The 21,941-nt window shown below is 56.7% G+C and overlaps 1 protein-coding gene across 4 annotated transcripts in view; it reads left to right on the top strand.

Moving 5' to 3' along the window:
• RPS6KA2 (ribosomal protein S6 kinase A2) overlaps positions 1–12,015 on the top strand; it is a 334,221-nt gene extending 322,206 nt beyond the window's left edge. For all 4 annotated transcript variants that reach the window (XM_068985383.1, XM_068985384.1, XM_068985380.1 and 1 more), the window contains 4 exons: positions 4,353–4,429; positions 5,734–5,851; positions 8,017–8,154; positions 9,829–12,015. In XM_068985383.1, coding sequence (XP_068841484.1) covers positions 4,353–4,429; positions 5,734–5,851; positions 8,017–8,154; positions 9,829–9,954 — 459 coding nt within the window. In that variant the 3' untranslated portion in view covers positions 9,955–12,015. The remainder of the gene's footprint in view (positions 1–4,352; positions 4,430–5,733; positions 5,852–8,016; positions 8,155–9,828) is intronic.
• The last annotated feature ends 9,926 nt before the right edge of the window (positions 12,016–21,941 follow it).

Genomic DNA, 21,941 nt, shown 5'->3' with positions numbered 1-21,941 from the left:
GAAAGCCTTCTTCAGTGATCAATGCAAAGAAATCGAGGAAAACAACAGAATGGGAAAGACTAGAGATCTCTTTAAGAAAATTAGAGATACCAAGGGAACATTTCATGCAAAGATGGGCTCGATAAAGGACAGAAATGGTATGGACCTAACAGAAGCAGAAGATAGTAAGAAGAGGTGGCAAGAATACACAGAAGAACTGTACAAAAAAGATCTTCACGACCCGGATAATCACGATGGTGTGATCACTCATCTAGAGCCAGACATCCTGGAATGTGAAGTCAAGTGGGCCTTAGAAAGCATCACTACGAACAAAGCTAGTGGAGGTGATGGAATTCCAGTGGAGCTATTTCAAATCCTGAAAGATGATGCTGTGAAAGTGCTGCACTCAGTATGCCAGCAAATTTGGAAAACTCAGCAGTGGCCACAGGACTGGAAAAGGTCAGTTTTCATTCCAATCCCAAAGAAAGGCAATGCCAAAGAATGCTCAAACTACCGAACAATTGCACTCATCTCACATGCTACTAAACTAATGCTCAAAATTCTCCAAGCCAGGCTTCAACAGTGTGTGAAGCGTGAACTTGCTGATGTTCAAGCTGGTTTTAGAAAAGGCAGAGGAACCAGAGATCAAATTGCCAAAATCCGCTGGATCATGCAAAAAGCAAGAGAGTTCCAGAAAAACATCTATTTCTGCTTTATGGACTATGCCAAAGCCTTTGACTGTGTGGATCACAATAAACTGTGGAAAATTCTTAGAGAGATGGGAATACCAGACCACCTGACCTGCCTCTTGAGAAACCTGTATGCAAGTCAGGAAGCAACAGTTCGAACTGGACATGGAACAACAGACTGGTTCCAAATAGAAAAAGGAGTGCATCAAGGCTGTATATTGTCACCCTGCTTATTTAACTTCTATGCAGAGTACATTATGAGAAACACTGGACTGGAAGAAACATAAGCTGGAATCAAGATTGCCGGGAGAAATATCAATAACCTCAGATATGCAGATGACACCACCCTTATGGCAGAAAGTGAAGAGGAACTAAAAAGCCTCTTGATGAAAGTGAAAGAGGAGAGTGAAAATGTTGGCTTAAAGCTCAACATTCAGAAAACGAAGATCATGGCATCCAGTCCCATCACTTCATGGGAAATAGATGGGGAAACAGTGGAAACAGTGTCAGACTTTATTTTGGGGGGCTCCAAAATCACTGCAGATGGTGACTGCAGCCATGAAATTAAAAGACGCTTACTCCTTGGAAGAAAAGTTATGACCAACCTAGATAGCATATTGAAAAGCAGAGACATTACTTTGCCGACTAAGGTCCATCTAGTCAAGGCTATGGTTTTTCCTGTGGTCATGTATGGATGTGAGAGTTGGACTGTGAAAAAGGCTGAGCACCGAAGAATTGATGCTTTTGAACTGTGGTGTTGGAGAAGACTCTTGAGGGTCCCTTGGACTGCAAGGAGATCCAACCAGTCCATTCTGAAGGAGATCAGCCCTGGGATTTCTTTGGAAGGAATGATGCTGAAGCTGAAACTCCAATACTTTGGCCACCTCATGCGAAGAGTTGACTCCCTGGAAAAGACCCTGATGCTGGGAGGGATTGGGGGCAGGAGGAGAAGGGGACGACAGAGGATGAGATGGCTGGATGGCATCACTGACTCGATGGACGTGAGTCTGAGTGAACTCCGGGAGTTGGTGATGGACAGGGAGGCCTGACGTGCTGCGATTCATGGGATCGAAAAGAGTTGGGCACGACTGAGCGACTGGACTGACCTGAACTGGACTGGACTGAACTGAACTGAATAATAATATTAATGGTTTTAGTGATTATAGACTACTTTACGCTGATCTATCACTTTACCGTTTACCAAACACTTCACCAGTATTTTTTGCTTTTATCCTCATGTGCCGTATGGAATGGATGGAGTAGATACTATTAGCCACATTTCACAGATTCAAAACAAAAAAGAGAAACAGCCTCCATGGACGGGACGTTGAAGACACTCAGCTAGTGGAGATGAGAAGCGCTTGAACACTGACCCCCGGGCCTGTCCACACACCTCGGTGACTTACCTACAGGGCTGGAGGCTCTGTGTCCCAAGTACAGAGAACCTGGCCCTTGTGTCTAAGGAAATTGTACACAGCTCTCCTGATGCCACATTCGGCATAAAACCAGCGACCTGCAGTTTCCAGGAGCATCTGTGCTCTTTCTTCATTGTTATTCTCAGTTGTGAGCATAGCAGAGGACTGCTCTCTTCTGAACTGGGTGATCCTGGGACACATGAAAATTCTCCCATCCTAACTAGTCCTCAGAAAATCAAACACAGACTTACCCAGTGACCAAGCAATTCCACCTCTGGGTGTAAACCCGAAAGAGTTAAAAGCAAAGGTAGGAATGGAAATCTGTCTGCGTGTCGACAGCAGCGTTATTCACAGCAGCCAGAAGGTGGAGACAGTGCAAGAGCCCATCGTGGAAGAACGGCTAAGCGGGGTGCTAGCCAGCCTCTAAAAGAAGGGAGGGCTTCCCCATGTCCATCGATGGGAGAATGGCTGAGTAGGGTGCTAGCCAGCCTCTAAAAGGAGGGAGGGCTTCCCTGTGTCCATCGATGGAAGAACGGCTGAGCGGGGTGCTAGCCAGCCTCTAAAAGGAGGGAGGGCTTCCCAGGCGGCGCTAGTGGCAAAGAACGTGCCTGCCAATGCAGGAGACACAAGAGACTCCAGTTCCATCCGGAAGATCCTCTGGAGAAGGAAATGGCAGCCCACTCCAGTATTCTTGCCGGGAGAATCCATGGACAGAGGAGCCTGGTGGGCTGCAGTCCATGGGGCTCAAAAGACTCAGACACGACTGAGAGATGAAGGAAAAGGATGGAAATCCTGTCCCAGGTCACAGCGTGGATGAACCCCGAGAACACGGTGTTAAAAGTGTGATAAAGAAAAACACAATGATGTGATTCCCCTCACATGAGGGACCTAGCATCATCACATCATAGAGACAGAAAGTAAAATCGTAGTTCCCGGGGCTGGGGGAGGGGAGCAGGAGCTGTTTCTTGGAGACAGAGTTTCAGTTTTTCAAAACAAGATGAGTTCTTTCAAGGGAAGGTGGTGTGAATGTATCTGATGCCACTCAACCACTCCTAAAAGTGGGGAAGCTGGGAGTGTTGTGCCAAGTGTATTTTGTGAGAGAAATTAAAACCTAGACAGCATATTAAAGGCAGAGCTATCACTTTGCTGACAAAGGTCCATCTCGTCAAAGCTCTGGGTTTTCTAGTAGTTGTGTGCAGATACGAGAGCTGGACCATAAAGAAGGCTGAGCACCAAAGAACTGACGCTTTCAAACTATAGCGTGGGAGAAGACTCTTGAGAGTCCCTTGGACTACAAGGAGATCACAGCAGTGAATCCTAAAGGAAATCAATCCTGAATATTCATTTGGAAGGACTGATGCTGAAGCTGAGGCTTCAATACTTTGGCCACCTGATGTGAAGAGCCAACTCACTGGAAAAGACCCTAATGCTGGAAAGATTTAGGACAGAAGGAGAAGGGAACGACAGAGGGTGAGATAGTTGGATGGCGTCACTGACTCGATGGACAAGAGTTTGAGCAAGTTCCAACTTGCTGGTGGTGAAGATGGTGAAGGACAGAGAAGCCTGGCACGCTGTAGTCCATGGGGTCACAAACAGTCAGACGTGACTAAGCAACTGAATGATGAACTTGTCATGTCCAACTCTTGCGACCCCATGAAGTATAACCCACCTGCCTCCTCTGTCCACGGAATTCTCCAGGCAAGAACACTGGAGGGGGTTGCCATGTCCTTCTCAAGGGATCTTCCTGACCTGGGGATTGATCTGCACCTCTTATGTCTGGTGTGCTGGCAGGCAGGTTCTTTACCACTCGCACCACCTGGGAAGCCTAAATATGTTTTACTACGCTAAAAATAATTCTGCCTTTTTTCCCCCACACCACATGACTTGCAAGACCTCAGTTCCCCAACCAGGAATTGAATCTGGGCCACCACAGTGAAAGCCCGGGGTCCTAACCACGAGGCCACCAGGGAGCTCCCCAAACTCTTCTTCCTCCGAAGTTAAATGTCCCCTTTTCCATCTGTCGTATGTTCGTCAAGAGCCAGGGCTCTCTGTGCGTGCTGGTCTTGGGGGAATCCTACTGTGGGAAATTGGGGTTGGCTTTGCAGTAGTACACGATGGTCTCACTGAAGACTTCCCCCCACCTCCATCCCCTACCCCCCACCTCCATCCCCTACTCCCACCTCCACCGGCCTTATGGTCCCATCACAGCAACACGCTTTGAACTTGAACTCCTCCGCCCAGCGCTGATCCGCATCCGCTCTCCCCGCAGGTCCTGAAGCGGCAGGGCTATGACGCGGCATGTGACATCTGGAGCCTGGGGATCCTGCTCTACACCATGCTGGCGGGGTAATGCAGCCCGTGTGGGGGCCGGCCCCCGCTCAGGCCAGGAGCTCAGGCCCGGGGCCTGGTGGGTGGTCAGAGGGCAGGGGCAGGAAGTTTAGCACTGCCTGTCGTTCAGGGGTGTCTCTGGAATTAGGGAGCTGGCACTGCAGGGCTCAGCTCACCCACAGAACCCCAAGCCTCAGACCATGAGGCCACTGTCAACTCTGGACTATGCACCCTCTGGAAAGATCACATCTTTGCTTAGAAGCGTCTCCTCGAGCCAGCAAGCCGGCAGGCGGCCCCGGGCTCCAGCACACAGACTCACCCTCACTTGCTCTGCTCCCGGGGGAATCCTGCCCTGAGCCCCTCACTGCCCTCACTTTTGACTGAGAGGATGACACTGTGGATGCTGAAGGCTCCTTCCAGCCAGGAAGGCCTGGAATCCAAGGATCCCCTAGTGCCCAGCGGCTTAAACGTTATTAGACACTTGGGTGGCAGGGCAGGCGAGATGTCTAGGTTATCCAGTCCTCTTTACTGGGCAAAATGGAGAAAAGGGCCTCGCAGGAGTGATCGAGGATGGCCTGCTTCTTGTGTGGCCTCAGTGGCGCGCTTCCCAGTGAGTTGGGGGCGGTGTCCAGTGGAGGGGGAGCCCGGGTGGCCTGCCGTCTATTTCCGGTGCCCCTCTTGGTGGCCCTTCCGGGGCTCGCTTTGCTGATACTTAACTAGGAGCACAGAGCTGCCACGGAACGGAGTGCTGTTAGAATCACATGCGAGTCCTTTCCGAGGAAGGCTACGCTGACCCGCCCTGGTTTACGTGAGGGGTGGCAGGAAACACCTGTCCCACGTTAGGGACGCGCAAGCAGCATTCACACTCGGTGCGTCTCTGCACTCCGCTGCTATAGTGCATCGTGCTGCCCATGTCCAACTGAGCCTCAAAAAGTTAATTTGTCAAAGAACCCACTGTTGGTAATACATCGACCATGGGTCTCTCAGACTTCAAATCCCAGGCTCCCATCCACTATGCCACACTGTCGCCATGGAAACCATATCTCGGGGAAACCGCTGTGCCCCTCTGTCACCAGGGAAGCCGGAGATGGTCCTGGAGGCCTCATCTTTGAGTTTACATTTTCATTTGCCCTATCAGCCTTTAGCACTGGCCAGCAGGGAAGAGAGACACACCAGGAAGGAGTCAAGTGCACTCTGCCGCGCATCTTGGCTTTGGAGCATGATGAGGAAGGAAAGAATGATTGCTTTTACCACACAGAGGCACAGTGAGCTTTACCGCAGATTGTAGAATGGAAGCTCACCACGAATCTCTCATCACACAGATTCACCCCTTTTGCAAACGGGCCGGACGACACCCCCGAGGACATCTTGGCAAGGATCGGCAGCGGAAAATACGCCCTTTCCGGGGGAAACTGGGACTCCATCTCTGACGCGGCCAAGGTGAGCTCTCTGCCTGGTGCCCTCACGGCCCCGGGGTGGAGATTCTGCAGGAACGTCTCCGAGGACGCTAGAGGATACTTCTCATGCAAATGACTTAGAAATTTTGTACTCAGAGACTTTGTACGCTTTTCAGATAAAAAAAATTATTTTCCCAAAAATATTTCATAGCCCTTTTCACATTTTCTGTAGTCTTGTGTATTAGAGTTCTTCGGGGACACAGAACAGGGTGTGCATGTACAGAGAGACTGAGACAGAGGGAGGGAGGTCTGTTTCTATGGAATCGTGGAGGCTGGTAATGGTTAAGTCCAAAATCTCCAGGGCAGGCCAGAAGCCTGAAGGCTCAGGGAGACATAGAAGTTGCCACTCTCGTCCAAAGCTGTCTTCTGGCAGAATCTCCTCTTCCTTGGGGACGTCAGTCTTTTTTCACTTAAAATCTTCAACTGGTTGGATGAGGCCCACCCACATCATGGAGAAGTTGATGGATTTAAATGTTAATGTCACTTTCACAGAAACATCTAGGCCAGTGGGCTTGGTTTCTGTTAGGTTTTTGCCTTGCCACTTGGCTTGTTGGGATCTTAGTTCTCCATCCAGGGATGGAACTGGGGCCCTCAGCAGTGAAAGCGCAGAGTCCTAACCACTGGCCCATCAGGGAATTCCCTACTGTGAGGGTTTGTTGGTTTTAGTTTTATTTAGCTGTGTTGTCTCAGTGGTGGCACTCTGGATGTTTTGTCACGGTGCACGGTCTCCCCGGTAGCAACGTGCAGGCTCCAGAGCACACGGGCTTCAGTAGTCGAATCTCAGGGGCTTACTTGCTCTGCAGCAGGTGGGGTCTTAGTTCCCTGACCAGGGATCGAACCTGTGCCCCCTGCATTGCAAGGATTCTTAACCACTGGACCACCAGGGAAGTCCCTGTGAGGTCTTGAGCAAGTCAATAAAGTTCTCCCAACTTTTCATTTTTACACCTGAAAATGGGAAGAACAATCCTTCTAGGAAATATTTGTCTCAAGAAGTTACCAAGACTAGTGTCAGCAAATGTAAAAGGGCTTTGGGTTTCTCTGCAGAAGGAGTTGCTTGAAGGTGTATGGTATTTCTTCACTGTGGTTGATGACCACAAGTTCTGTTAAGCGAAGCAACTTCACACTGGGCAGAGACTCTAACTGACTTCATTTCGTTTTTGAACGAGGTGGGAACACCAAGGCAGGAGAGCAGGCTGGTGGAAAGCCACGGATTCTCCCCGGGGCCCGTCCTCGGGCACGTGGTGAACAAGTGGACACGTCACATCTTCCCCTGCAACACAGCGGCGTCACATTAAGCCCCCTCCCCCAAGGACGGTCCTGATGACTCACAGGAGTAGGTGCTTCGAGTGTGTGAAGACAGTCTCATGAATTCCATAGTTGTAACTACACTTGTGTGCACACACATTTGCCTGTATTACAACATGTTAATATAAAGACGAGCTCAGTCTTTAAACCCATTTTAGGAGTTTTTGTTGTTATTATTTTATAATCAAAGAAGAAAATCACCTCTATGGAACATGAAACCTTTGAACACATATAATGGCAACCAGACCATCAATTCCATAGTTGGCAATTATTTGCAGCAAATGCTGTACCAAATGTGTGTGGCGTTGAGGACAGTAACATTTTACTACATGTCATGAAATGTGACCAAAGACATTGTGATTGGTTTGTAGCTGTGGGGTAGTCCTTATTTCAGTTTCTCCCTTGGGAAGATTATCATTTTGACTCAGTATTGCAGTAATTTACATCCACTATTGAACATCTCCACATTTGATTTCTCTTTAGATGTGAAATCTTTCCTACAATAGAAACCTGGAGTGGGAATTCCCTAGTGGTTAGGACTCCATGCTGTCACAAGAGCTCGGGTTCTATCCCTGGAAACTAAAATTCCACAAGCCACTCAGCCCAGCCAAAAAAATTAAAAATAGGGGGCACCCACCATGTTGATGCTGGTTAAAACTTGTTTTTCTAAAATTCACCTTCTTACAAACCTGAAGGCAAATGTTTGACCCCAAATGCAGAGAGTCACTCCCAGGACAATGGTGAGGCTTTGCTGTGACAGGGAGGAGGGGGACAGGGAGGAGGGGGACGGCTTCGAGCACGGGCAGCCCTCACCCCCACGCCCCTGCTCACCCTCCCCCGCAGGACGTCGTGTCCAAGATGCTCCACGTGGACCCTCACCAGCGCCTGACGGCAGTTCAGGTCCTCAAACACCCTTGGATCGTCAACAGGGAACACCTGTCCCCAAACCAGCTCAGCAGACAGGACGTCCACCTGGTGAAGGTACCACCCGCAGTCCCGTCTATGGGAGGGGGACTTCCTGCCTGGTTAACCCCCAGGGGTCCTGGGTACGGGAGGGGAACCAGGAACCGGCACAGACAGGTGTGCCCCCCACCTGCGGCCACGTACCAACTCTGACGAAGGGGCAACTTCTGGACAGCTTCATTACGTGTGTGTGTCTGTGTGTCAGAGAGACAGACAGACAAGGGAGAGAGAGGAGACAGGCTGAGGGCCCCGTACCAGGCCAGGCGCCAGGCCCACCGCTCTGGGCCTGAGCTCTGCAGGCGCCTCTGTAAACCCCAGACCGCACACATCTGAGGGTTCACCAGATGGCTGTCACTGCCCAGCTCTGTGTCACAGCACAGAAACAGCGCGGATGGCACCTGAGTGGTCAGTGAGTTCCAGGAAGAGCTTATTTACACCAGGCAGCGGCCGGCGTTTGCGGACCCCTGCCCGTCCCCGGCCCTCTGCAGCCAGCCTTGCCCGGTAGCTCACCCACCACCACGCCCCGCTGGCGTGGCCTCTTAGCTTAGGGCATCTCGAGACCCTGGGAGCCGAGCGGGAAGCCCTGGACGATGGGTGAGCCCAGAGCAGCCGCGCCCACGGAGCTCAGGGCGGACGGCCGAGGGGCTCCTGCTCGGGGGTCTAGAGGCCCCGCCCCACGGATTCGCTGCCCCTTTCGTCCTTGTCTTACAGCAGGCCCGCACTGCCTGCCTCTTCTGACCTTGTGGGGCGGCCATCATTTCCAGGCCACTGCACTGCGGCTGTGTGTCATTGAACCTACGAACGGCCGGGCAGTGGCTGCCGGTCACCCCGCTGGTGCCGCCCCGGCCCCTGTGGTGCAGCCCGGACAGACGGCGGGCGTCCAGAGGACCCGGGGGTCCACACGGCGAGGACAGGGGGTCCCGCCCACGGGCTGTTCTCCGGGAGGGCTGAGGCCCCAGTGCTCCTGGTAGCCGGCGGAGGCTGACCCCGCCTTATCGGCGCTGCTGGTGTGATGACACGAGCACTGCGGCCCAGTCCTGCTCCTCGGGCGGCCTGGCCCGTCTCTCACGGGCCTGGCCAGAGAGGCCCGCACCCGTCTGCAGGGAGCCCTGCGACCCGGTGGGACCCTCCTCCGGGAGAGGTGCGCTGCCCTGGCCGCGCAGGGACAGGGGCTCCTGCGAGGAGCCGCCCAGCCGGTTAGAGCTGCTCCCGTAAAGGCCACGGCCCCCAAATGGGTCCCAAGCCCTCAAAACGGGCAGAGTTGGGGGCCAACGGGCTCAGCCATTGCCAGGAGGGCGCCCCAGGGACCCGGCAGGATGGGCGTCAGGAGGCCTCACCCGGGGGCACTGGACGGTGGGCCTGCGTCCCTGCGTCACTGCGCAGGCGGCGGGTCTGCGTCCCTGCGTCACTGCGCAGGGTGCGGGTCTGCGTCCCTGCGTCTCTGCCTCTGCGCTGGTGGCGGGTCTGCGTCCCTGCGTCACTGCGCAGGGGGCAGGTCTGCGTCACTGCGTCTCTGCGCTGGCGGCGGGTCTGCGTCCCTGCGCAGTTCACGGTGGGCGGTGGGTGGGCGGTGGGTGGGCGGAGGCGGCGCTCAGAGCCCCAGGCAGGTGTCTGAGTGCGCCGGCGCGGGTCCTGGCGGAGGGCCTCCCGGCCGCCCAGGCTCAGCGAGCCCGCCTCCCCCTCTGTTTGCAGGGAGCCATGGCTGCCACCTACTTCGCTCTCAACAGAGCCCCTCAGGCCCCGCGGCTGGAGCCCGTGCTGTCGTCCAACCTGGCCCAGCGCCGGGGCATGAAGAGACTCACGTCCACGCGGCTGTAGCCGAGCCCCGAGCCTTCTCCTGCAGCCCGGAGAGGATCGGACGGTGACCCCCCGGACGCGCGGCCAGGCCGACCTGCCCCCTCCGCCCCCGCCAACCAGACGGAGTCCTTCCTGCACCCCTGACCGTGCCGAGAACCCGCGGGCTCCTCCCGGCCCGTGAGCCTTGCACATGGCTTGTGTTTCTGTGGAGAGATGGCTCCTCCAGCTGTAAAGTCAGCAACCTGGTCCCACCTCCGGCACACGCAGCCTGGATGTCACCGCGAGGAGGGGGCGGTTCCCGGCCCCTGCGCTCGGCCTGTGCCCGCGGCTGAGTGACCGGCGGGTGGACGCCTGGTCCCTCCGAATGAACCAAAGAGCCCTTGTCTCCTCCAACCCCCGCCCCCCGCTTGGACCGACCTCCCGCCTTCTCTCCTGTTGCAGAGCTGGGGAGGGGCGAGGAAACCTCAGAACCAGTGGCCGCGTTTCACAAGCATCGCTGGTGTCCTCTCGCCCGGGAAGGAGCCAGCCGAAGCCTGTGCTCCCTGACGAGGACCGGGGACTGGCGGAGGGCTGCTCCACTCCTGTCCCAAACTTGCGAGAGGTCCCGGGCTCCCCCGAGTGCCGGCTCTCCCTTTCCTGGTCCGTGGAAGCGCCGCGGTGGCCGCCGGAAACCCCGAGCCCGGTTGCCTCCATCCGCCCTCTCTCTGTTCCCCTGGAGACCTCTGCCGCGCCCCCGCCCCGCCCGCGAGAGAGGCCAGCAGCAGGATGCTCGCAGAGGGCAGGGGAGCCCTTTGTGGAAGCTGTGCTTTTGTGCCGTGTGTTGTGTTTCTGTCGCACAGGGCTGTTCTCAGCTGAAGCGTCAGGGATGTTTAATGTCTCTGCTGGGCGTGTGCACGCGGGAGTGGGCGTCGTCCGGCAGCGCTGGGCCCCCCTGCACTCAGGCGGGGACGGCGCGCCTGTTTTCAGCCAGGTTCTCACCTAGAAGACAGGATTTAAAAGTCACTCTGGCACCCAACCCCAAAATCAACGAATGCCGCACTCTAAAACTATAGCTCCCTATCTCTGTCTAATGGTCTTCAGACCTTAAAATATAAGCATATTGGTGAAGCTTTAATTATTCCACGAGGCTTTTTTTCCCCCTCAGAACCACGCAGAATGAAAAGGTGGGAAGAGATCCCTGTACCTGTTTTCCCACAAAACCCTTTCAGGCATTTCTCATATTTCTCAATAGAAAGTGCTTTTTCCCCGAGGCTCAGGAGACTTCTACCCGCAAGGGTTTTGTCTTAGGTCAGAACGGTTTCACCTGTTATTGGACACTTAAGCAAACCCGAGTGGCCCCAGGTCATAGGTTTTGTCCTCCCGGAAATCAACCATGATCGTTTGTATCTGGTTTGCTGCACAGAGAACGTCCGGCCCACCGGCTCCTGGGCCTTTGTCCTGGGCTTGTGGGCAGGTTCGTTCACTTGCTTCGAGTCGGAGCCTTGCGATGGAGGGAGAGAGAAGGCCGAAGAGGTGCAGCGCTGGGAGGGGGTCGGCGTGTCCTCTGAGCGGCCCGCGGGCTCGGCTCGCCTGCGTGCAGCCCTCCACTCTCACCTCTGAGAGCGCCCGGCTCTGCGGACCCCGTCACTGTCCCCCCCTCCCCCCGCCGACGTGGCTGTCCGTGCAGCGCCCTCCTCTCTCACCCTCCTCGGAAACGAGGCTTTCTGCACAAAGTCCGCCGGGAGAAGTCAAGAGCCTATTTTCAACTGAACTTGCAGAAATCTTGAGTGAAGCGGCCCACGGCTGGGCCCTCTGGCCCACGGGCGGGGTGTGAGTGCAGGTGCGGCCGCTGCTTCGCAGGGCTTGTGGGCCTGGAGTGGCCGCCCGCAGGCTAACCGGCTGCCCTGCCCCTCACAGAGCCAGACACCACCCCCCCACCCCCCATAGAAACCGCAGATGCGCAGCCCTGGATCACAGGCCTCCCGCCCAGCCGCACCCTCTGGGGTGCCCACTCTAGACTCAACACTGCCCCCTCTACTTTAAGAGAAACACCTGACTCGCACCCGCCCCCCTCCCCGAAAGCTCTGCGCCCCCGTGTCAGAGCAGCGGAGAGTGGGCTTTCCTGTGTTCCCCAGGTCGGGCCTTCCGGGATCCCAGACCCCCCTGGCTGTTAGGAAGGCCGTCGGTCTGTGAGCGGTCGTAGCACTGATGGAGCCAGTGTGTTCACCAGGGTGTCGTCCCCCCGCCCCCTGTCCCCCCCCCCCCCCCCCCCGGTCCCCTCACCTTCCCAGCCCCGCCCCCGCAGGAGGATCTGGTTTGCACTCTTCTCTGCCCACATGGGCTGACCCCCGCGCCTCTCCAAGGGCCGCGGAGTTCTAGCTTGGAGGGGGCGCTGAGCTGCTGAGGGCTCAGGCCGCCCGGGAAGGGACCTGCGCTCGCCCCGCTGCCAGCACTTTGCGCCCCAGCCCGCGTCCGTGTTTACAGGGAACTCTCGAGCTCACGCTTTATATTTTATGTTGGAGATGGGCGGCCACCCTACGGTATTTATTACGCTTTCCAGACTTTCTGAATAGGTTTTTTTTAATAAACACGGGTTTTATGAAGTGTACTATTTTTCTAGCACAGCTCTGACACTGGCCTTTCTGTACTGTTACGGGTGAGCGTCTGGCCTCTCCGCCTCTCGCCCTCCTCTGCCAGCCTCTGCCGCTGCCCCCTGCCTCCTCTCGTCCTGGGGGCTGGAAGTGTGGCTGCATCTGTGCACTTGTAGGTGTGAGTGCTGAGTGCGTGTACATGTGTGTTTGTGAGTGCATGACGCCCTGGGCAGCCGGGCAGGAGACAGTGGACAGTTGTGTTGGAGTGAAGCAGGCCTGGGGTGGGGGGCGGCGGGCTGCTGGTCTCCCCTGGGTGCCTCCACGTGGCACTTCCTGCCCATCTTTTCTTTGTACAGAAATAAAGCAAGAAGCTACGCTGTTGGTCATCAGCTCTCCAACCTCATTTCTTCTTCCCTCTTGGTCAGTTCCTCACCTGCGTGTGTCAGCAAGCAGGACACACACACACACCTCTCTGCAGGCCAGACCGCCCCCCCTTGACACACACATGTACACACACACCTCTCTCTGCAGGCTGGGCCACCCCTGCCCCCAACACACACACACGCACACACACACACACACCTCTCTCTGCAGGCCAGACCGCTTCCCCCTAACACACACACAAACACACACCTCTCTGTCTGGAGGCCAGACCACCCCCCCGACACACATGTACACACACATCTCTCTTTCTGAAGGACGGACCACCCCCGCCCCGACACACACACAGGCACACACACCTCTGTCTGCAGGCCGGGCCGCCCCCTCGACACACACACACACACATTTTCAGGGCTGCTTCCCCAGCAGCAGAGGGGTCCCTCCTGAGGGCCTTCAGGCAGGAGGCATGCTGGCTTTCAGGGCCTGAGGTAACACACAAGGAGATCTTGGAGGCCCCAGAGGGTGCTCAGAAAACCTTCCCCTGGAGGAGACTGAGTTGGAGAGGGCAGCTCGCATGCATGCTGTGTTGCTGTGTGACAAGCCCTCGTGGCCGGGGTGTCGAGCAGTCCCCTGGGGAGTGGTTCTGGCGGTCAAAAGTCCGAGGTGGGCCCACGGAGTGAAGGCAGGGCCGTGGACCTCCTGGGGCCTCCGGGAGGCTCCAAGCCCCACCGTGTGCAGTTTCTGAGGTGCCCGTACTCCCCGGCTCCCAGTCCCTCCCTGCAGCCTCAGAGCTGAGTCCGCCGTCCTCCCAGCTGCCCCCTCCTCCTCCCTGAGAACCCAGGATGTGCTCCCCACTGTGAGGGCAGCTGACAGCAGGGCAACTCCACCTGCGGTCTCAGCCCCTCTTTGCCCCAGGGCCAGCCCATGACATCCCAACATCCTGTCTGCCGGGCGGGCAAAGGTCAGCCTGTGTGTGGATCGCAGGCAATTGCAACATCCGGGCTCTGCTTCTCAGGAGCTGACGAGTTACCTACCTCAGTCTCAGGGACACGGCCAGGATAGGAGACTCGGGGTCAGGACCCCCTCCCCAGAGCCCACATCAAGACTTCGTGTCTGTCAGTCCCTGCCCCTCGCCAGGTCTCTCCAGGGTGGGGGGCATGGCCCAGGCCAAGGGTGCACACAGGGGCTGTGTCTCTGCAAGGCCAGACTTTGGAAACCCCAGGCCAACGCTAAGGGCTGCAGGCAAACTGCCATCCTTTGCCCAGGTCAGGGCAGTTCTGTGCCCCGGCTGTGTGCTGTCCGTGAGCGTCAGCTCTGTGACTGCTCACACGTGAGCAGATGAGCAAGGCCAGGGGTCCACCCTCCCCAACACCGGCGGCTCCGGTCTGTACACACTGTCCTCACTTGTCACCCGTGAGACTGGGAGAGGGGCTGGGCCAGACGGGGGCGGTCTGCGGCCTTAGCTCACCGGACTTCCTGGTGACCCTCAACCACCAGGGCACGTACCTTCTGTAGGATGAGAAATAGGCCTGCAGACACCTTTCCTGCAGAATATCCCGTCAATATTCTCCAGTCCTGCTTGTCACTTGTCCTAAGCACCACCAACCAGGCCAGTAGGCGTATCTGCTTCCCAAGACCCTGGGACCCGAGCTGGGTGAGGGAGACTTGGGCCTGGGCCCCCAGTTTCCAGGGCACCCCTGGGCCACCCAGTTCTGGGCCCCAGCAGATCCCGGCGTTCACCCGCTCTGAGACCTCCCAGGTGATGAGTCCCGCTCGTGGATGAGGCCAGAAACCAGGCAGCGCGTGACCTGGGATCCCAGGTCAGACGCCAGGCGTGGGGTCCTGCTCTGCCACTCAGGTGGCCAGCCGGACATGGCCCTGCCCCGGGGCTTGGCCTCCTGGGCCGGACGCCGGACGAGGGCACCTCCCTTCCCGGGAGGGCACCCACTCCCTCTGCTTGTCCGTGCTTTGACACAGTGGCGGTCATCTCATTACTGACGCGCAGACACGCGGACTCAACACGTGGTCCCCCATGCAGAGTCGCTGAGTCAGAGCTCTTCTTCTGAGCTGGGACCTCATGCCCGTCGCGGTCCTGAGAGGTTCCGAGCCATGGGGCAGGGCCCACCTCTCGTGAAGCTGAGCTTCCAGCAGGAGAGGAACAGCGCAACAGGAACGGAAACTGTAACAGGAATTAAACCAGTAGCAACACACCGCAGCAGCCGCCCGGAGGCCAGCTCTGCAGACCGGCAGCTGCGCTTTCATTCAGGAGGCCTTGAGATGTGCGGGATCCTCTCAGACACAGATCTTATCAACCTTTCAGTGTGGAGCTGGTGACTTTCGAGTTTTATTTAGTTGATTCCCCAACACTGGCTCTAATTCAGGATCTAAAATCAACAGCCCTCCTGTACGACATGTGTCCAATTTGGGTGTGTGTTTGTCACTTCACAGTGACTAGGATAAACATCACACAAACATTTGGCAGAGAAACAATTTTTAATACGCTGTTTTCATCGCATCTGAGCTTAGGCAAGAGAGTCACGATCTCCAAATCGTAGGTGTGGCCTCAGCTCAGAAACAGCACTGCTGGCGGTGAGTTCTGCAATTTCAGTGTTTCCCACAAATCTTATCACGCAGGGTTTCTTTCCTGGGGGAATGGGAAGTCATCTCAGCCCCTGACCCTGACCTCAGGGCTCCTGGGCTCTGCTCTGGGCTGAGGGACGGACTGTGAAGTTGGAAACTTTGATCACATGGACACGTCAAGGCCTGTAGACTTTCTTTATCAGGTAAACCTATGGACTTGGAAACTGGATCGATCGGGTTTTGTTTTTAGTTGTAAACAGCAGTTGGAAAGGTAGATGCTCAGACTGAAGAAAAGAATTTTTTAAAGAGAAATTAAGACCAGAGTTAGGCTCTGCACATACATTTAAACATGTTTTCAGAGCCTAAGATTTTTGCTAACAACATACTCTGACCTAGTCACACAAGATCCCCAGTGAGACCGAGAAAACATCCAGAGAAACCCAGAATCACGTGGGACTTGACCCAAAAGACTGACAGGAATCACAGTGGAAGCATAATGTCTAAGCCCTTGAGAGGGTGAATGACAAAATAATCAATGTTGGCCTCACGGCCGCCAGACGAGCGACCGTCCCTGATGTGTTGGACAAAAGGCCAGAGGTCAGCAGGGCCAAGACCGCGGTCCCCAGGCCCAGGATGCAGGTCCCCAGACTGCGGTCCACGGGGCGCGGGTTCCCGGGCCACAGTCCATGGGGCTGAGACACGGGTTCCCACGTCCCCAGAAAGTTCTAGTGGCTTCAGACTCCCCTTTCCTCCAAGAAGCCTTCTAGGACCCGCTGTGAAATGAGGAGGCGGCAGGGCGGCCCTGGTGACCCCGGGGCGGGGTCTCGGTCTCCTGAGGGCTGATGGAGACGCTGGAAAAGGGGTGCATGGCAGGGGAAGTCCAGTGGGAAAGGGGGTGCCCTGAGGCGCGGTCAAGAAGGTTCTCCCCAGGACGGATGGAGAGATGCTCAGTCTGTCCACAGAAACGTTTCTTCAGACCAGCTTCTCACCAGGCCCCAGGGATGCTAGCAGAACTCGGCCCTCCATCAGCTTTCTTCCTGATGAGAGAGGAAACAGAAGAAACAACCAAATCACACAAAGGGTGTGACCATGACAGGGTACCAAGTGCCGTGGGGGGACACAGGGAGGCCAAGGGGGCAGCGGAGGGCACGTTCAGACAGAGAGGGAGAGGGTCTCACGGAGAAGATGCTCTGAAGGAGCTAGAGGGCCAGGGAAGGGGGGCGCTGCGGGCTGCGGGGAGGAACAGCAGAGCAGGGAGGGGACGGCGGGGCAAGAAGACCTGCATGAGCTCACTTCCTCTTCCCCAGCTTCACTCCAGCGACTCCCCCACCCAGCCCCCGAGCTCCGTGCAGAGGAAGGGCTTCCTGTGAGTTCGCAATTCTCAGAATGTGCCACCAGAGGGCAGGGTGGGTCCCGCAGGTGTAGACTGGGTCACTTCCGCCCCCTGCGCCCCCTCCCAGATCACACCCTTTCCTTACGGGGGGGGGAACGTGTTGTGGGGAGGGCAGCTGTCCAGCTGTCCCAGATGCTACGTCTGCTCCTTATGCCCCGGCCCGAGCTGCCGACCCGAGATTTCCGCAGAGCTGGGTGTCTGTCAACATTGCCACAAGCTCTGGGAAGCTCCTGACACAGAAGCTCATGGACACGCCATGAACCTACACAGGGCAAAAGGTCAGGATCCTTTCAGTTCTCGATTTTATGTTAGCATAGCTCTCTCACACACAGGAGAAAATCTCTCCTTAAGTGACAACCCACTCCAGCATTCTGGCCTGGAGAACCCCATGGTCGGAGGAGCCTGGTGGGCTGCAGTCCATGGGGTCGCAGAGTCGGGCACGAGTGAGCATCTGAGCACACGCAGCACTTAGCTGATCTGCATCGCTGTACAGCAGAAACCGACATAACATTGTAAAGCAACTTTCCTCCCATTAAAAAATAAATTAAAAAAGTAAAACAAGAAATTTTAAAACTCTTGTAGGGAATTCCCTGGTGGGCCGGTGATTAGGACTCAGGTTTGATCCCTTCTCAGGGAACTAAGATCCCAAATGCCGCAAATCATGGCTTAATTAATTAATTAAAACACTCTGGTAGAGAAGCAGAGAAGTTACCTAATCGTTAGACAAAACCTTCCTTGTAACAGGTCCGTAAGAAAAATTTAATTTCAGAATAGGTCTTCAGTGGTGCAAACGACTCAGGTAACCCCCGGAAAAAGGCTCAGATAATACCCCTGTATTTCTCAAGTACCGCTGTGGCTCGGTGGACCGGCCTTGTCGGAGACACACAGTACCACGTGAGCCTCCAAGCTCCAAACTCAGCCCAGGCCTGCCCTGACCCGCAGGCGGCCGGCCACTGCGGGCTGCTGGTCGCCACGGGGCTCCCTGACAAGCCTCCCCTGGTCCATCAGCCCTGAGCCTCCTGCGCGCCTCTCAGCCTCCCAGCCTGGCGGCTGCTGCCCAACTCCCTAAGTCAGCTGAAACTGAAGCCCTAGGACCTGCACAACCTCCCAAGGATCCGTCTGGGTATTCCTCATTCCAGGGCCTCTCCCCGGCCCCGCCAGCGTCATCCACCTCCTGTCCTGCTCGGTCACTTCTGGACCCTGGGCTTCCCTTTCTTCCCTTCCTGGGCGTCGCTCTGCTCACCTGGGCACCTTCCCGGGCGTCTCTCTGCTCACCTGGGCACCTTCCTGGGCGTCTCTCTGCTCACCTGGGCAGTGGTCTGACCTCCCGCCTGGGCTTCCTCGGCAGCGCTGCCCCCTGCAACCCACTGTCCGCGCTGCGGCATACAGTTCCGTCAGCAGACCGTTGTGCCCGGATCCCTAAACTGTGTTGAAGGGAAACCTGCTGCCACCCTGGTCCTCCTGGAGGAAGCCCGGCTCATCCGTCTCGTCCCTGAGCCCCATGACCTTGGCCGCTGAGATCTCAGCTAATCCTGAGGCGCGCCCCACCTTAATTTATATCACAGTGCGGTGCCCTCCAAGAGGTGCCTCCAGCCACAGTCGGCTACTTAAATGTGAATGGCTTTGTTGTTGCTGTTCAGTTACCAAGTCGTGTCCAACGCTCTGTGACCCCGTGGGCTGCAGCCCGCCAGGCTCCTCTGTCCCCGGGATCCTCCAGCGAGAATACTGCAACGGGCTGCCATTTGCTCCCCCCGGGTGCTCTTTCCAACCCAGGGATCGAACTTGCGTCTCCTGCATTGGCAGGCAGACTCTCTACAACTGCGCCACCAGAGAAGTCAAATAAAATTTGAAATTCCGTTCTGTGGCCACACGGGCCACATATCAAGAGCCCTGTGGCTGACCAAGGCCAGGGCTCCCGAGCTGGAGAGCCCAGACTCTAGAACATTTCCGTGAAGGCAGAAAGTTCCACTGGACGGTGCCGTTGCAGAACATTGGTTGGGAGTCTTAGTTACAGACACGAGAACCCTCTTCAGCAAGTTTAAGCAGAAAGGGAATTATCACAGAATAGTAGGTCCTTGCAGAACTTTCGAGAGAGCTGGCGTGGAAGCCACACGGGCAGAGACAACATACCCCAGCCCCTCCCCTGGGCTGCTTGCAGACTCCTGGTGGGCTCCCCGGTGACTCCCGCGTCCTCCCCCAACACGCGTCCCAGCTGGCTGGGACTCTGTGCCCGTTTGCTCCCAGGTCTGTGTCTGGGGGTCTCGGCCTCTGAAACCCCCCTTGCAGGATCGCCTCATCTCCCACATGCAATCCCTGCACCTCGTCCCTCCCCGCTGTAGCAGGACCCCTTGTCCGAGATCCCGGCTCATCAGGACAGGTCATCATGTGACGATGTCTTGGCCTGCAGCTCAGGCTGGGGGTGTCCTCTGGGACAGCTTGATGGAGTCACGTTCGCGTCCTGGAAACCCTCCCACCATGGGGCCCAAGAGCCCAGACAAAGCCTGGAGCATGTTGCTCGTGACCCACTGGGTCCTGCCAGCACCCGCCCCTTAATGTCCAGCACCTGGGACCTGGGAGAGAGAGAGAAGCCCAGAACTGCAGGGGCTCCGGGCCCCCAGCCCTGCCCTGTTAGCCCTCCCCGGGCGGCCCTGCGGCCCTAATAAGGCCGAGTCCTTGAGACGTGCGGAGGACATCCCGAAGCAGTGGCCTCCATCTCCTTCCTCCCAGCTCGATCAGCCCCGCTGGTGAGACAGAATTCTGCAGACAGCTCAGGAGGCTGCGGGTCTACCAGAGGGGCCCCACACACTTGTGTCTTGGGGGGACCCTTTGGTTCACGAAGGCCCTGGGCCCTTCATCCTGCAAGCGCTCTCTCCACGTGACCGCATCGAAGCCTACCCTTCAAATGCCATCACAGCGGGGGTGAGGGTTCACCATGTGGGTTTGAAGGCACACAGCCCCGTGCATCCCCCTGGCTCTGAGCCCCCCAGGCAGAAACAAAACCGTGTGGGTCTGGGGTGGTGAGCGGGGGTGAGCCCACACGCGGAAGCCTGATGGGGCCGGCTGGTCTCACGGGGCTGTCAGGAGCCAGGCTCATAGCTGGTCAGGGTGGGCTTCCTGGAGGAGGCCCCGGGGAGGGTGCAGGGGCTGAGCCACCAGCTTGCACAGCGCCCCTGTGCTGGGCGACCCCACCACCACCCCACTCCCAAAAGAGGCCTGGTCTACGCGCTGTCTCCCTTGGCCCGACATCCTGCCCAGCGCTCCTGTCCAGGATTCAGGCCTCAGAGTCTCAGAGGTCCTTTCTCTGATGGTCCCGTCGGAGGCTGCCCTCCCCGCCCCAGCCTGTCCACGTTCTCTCCCCCTCCCTCTCCCATCGCCCTGGCTTGCCCTCCTTGCACCGGGCACAAGCGCGCTGATTCACCCTCCCCGCCTGCGTCTCTCTCCTCTGTCTCTCCTTGTCTCTCTGTCTCTGCTCCTTTCTGTCTCCCTGTCTCTCTCTCCCTGTCTCTCTCCCTGTCTCTCTGTCTCTCTCTGCTCCTCTCTGTCTCTCTCTCTCTCCATCTCTCACCCTGTCTCCCTGTCTCTCTCTCCTTGTCTCTCACCCTGTCTCTCTGTCTCCTTGTCTCTCTCTCTCCCCCCCTCTCTGTCTCTCTCTCCCTGTCTCTCTGTCTCTGTCTCCTTGTCTCTCTCTCTCTCTGCTCCTCTCTGTCTCTCTCTCTCTCCTTGTCTCTTACCCTGTCTCTCTGTCTCCCTGTCTCTCTGTCTCCTTGTCTCTCACCCTGTCTCTCTGTCTCTCTCTCTCACCCTGTCTCTCTGTCTCTCTCTGCTTCTCTCTGTCTCTCTCTCCCTGTCTCTCTGTCTCTCTGTCTCCCTGTCTCCTTGTCTGTCTCTCTCTCTGCTCCTCTCTGTCTCTCCCTGTCTCTCTCTCTCTCCCTGTCTCTCTCTTTCTCTGTCTCCTTGTCTGTCTCTCTCTCTGCTCCTCTCTGTCTCCCTCCCCACCTGCTTCCCCTGCTGGAACAAGAGCAGAGGTGTCGCCCACCTGTGTCTGCCTGAACCCCGGGGGCACCACACGGCGTCCCCCGGGGTCCCAGCAGGGCCTGCAGGAGGATGAAGGCAAGGCTGCACCAGCGTGGGGAGCAGCGCAGAGACGGGAAGGGACTCTTGTGAGAGCCACCTTCCCTTGGTCCCGTCCCCCTCCCCACCCTAAAGTCACTGTTCCCAAGGCCAAGCTCGTTCTGCTCGCCACGCAACAGGCCTGTGAATCCGGGACCAGGTGTTGAGGCAAGGAAACCGGCTCGATCCGGAAAGGCAGCTGACAGAGAAGACAGCAGGCTAGTGCCTCAAAAGAACCATCTTATGGGGGCTGGACACCAGGATCTTTACCGGTCAGACATGGGGGGAGGTGAGGAAGCAAAGTAAAAAGACCAGTAACCTAGCAAACGTCTCCTAGAATGGCAAGCCTCGGGCGGAGGATGTGCTAATTTCTTCCCTCCTGCCATCTACAGGTGGACAGGGTTCTGAACAAAGGCACTTTAGTTAACAGTCTGGCAGAGGGGCAGGGTCCTCTGAGGCAGGCCGCCCTGTATGATTATAATAACAAAAGCGACAATCAGCAAGTCAGACAAACAGTTCCAACATGGAGTCAGAATTGCCTTCTCTCTGGAACAACTGGAAAACATCATTTCCACGCCTGGTAACAGCCAAGAGCAGAAAAATGCACGCGCTCAGACACCTGGAAGCCACAGGCTCAAGCCCTGGGCCCTCCTGAGCTGCGAGAGGACCTGTCCTGTCTCAGGGGAAGGGACTGAGGGGTGACGTCGGGGCTGCCTTGTTCCTCCCCTCTGAGGGGAGCCACGTGACGCTTGGGGACCACAGAAGGTGCCACGCGGAGCCCCCTGCTCCCTCGGTGGAGGCGTCCAGAGTAGCTCTTATTACCGCTGCAGGCAGCGGCCCCTTCAGTGAAATGACCCACGGACACTAGCGTTTGCTTGATCAGCATCAAATTCCGTAAAGCTGCCTCTTCTCCTTTTAAGCGTAGAACTAGGCCAGGGTTAAGAGATGAGGACAACCCAAATATTAGCTTTCAG

The sequence above is a fragment of the Capricornis sumatraensis genome, chromosome 13 (genome assembly GCF_032405125.1).
Source record: "Capricornis sumatraensis isolate serow.1 chromosome 13, serow.2, whole genome shotgun sequence".
Taxonomy (NCBI): domain Eukaryota; kingdom Metazoa; phylum Chordata; class Mammalia; order Artiodactyla; family Bovidae; genus Capricornis; species Capricornis sumatraensis.
This window is presented reverse-complemented; position numbering and strand designations above follow the sequence as displayed.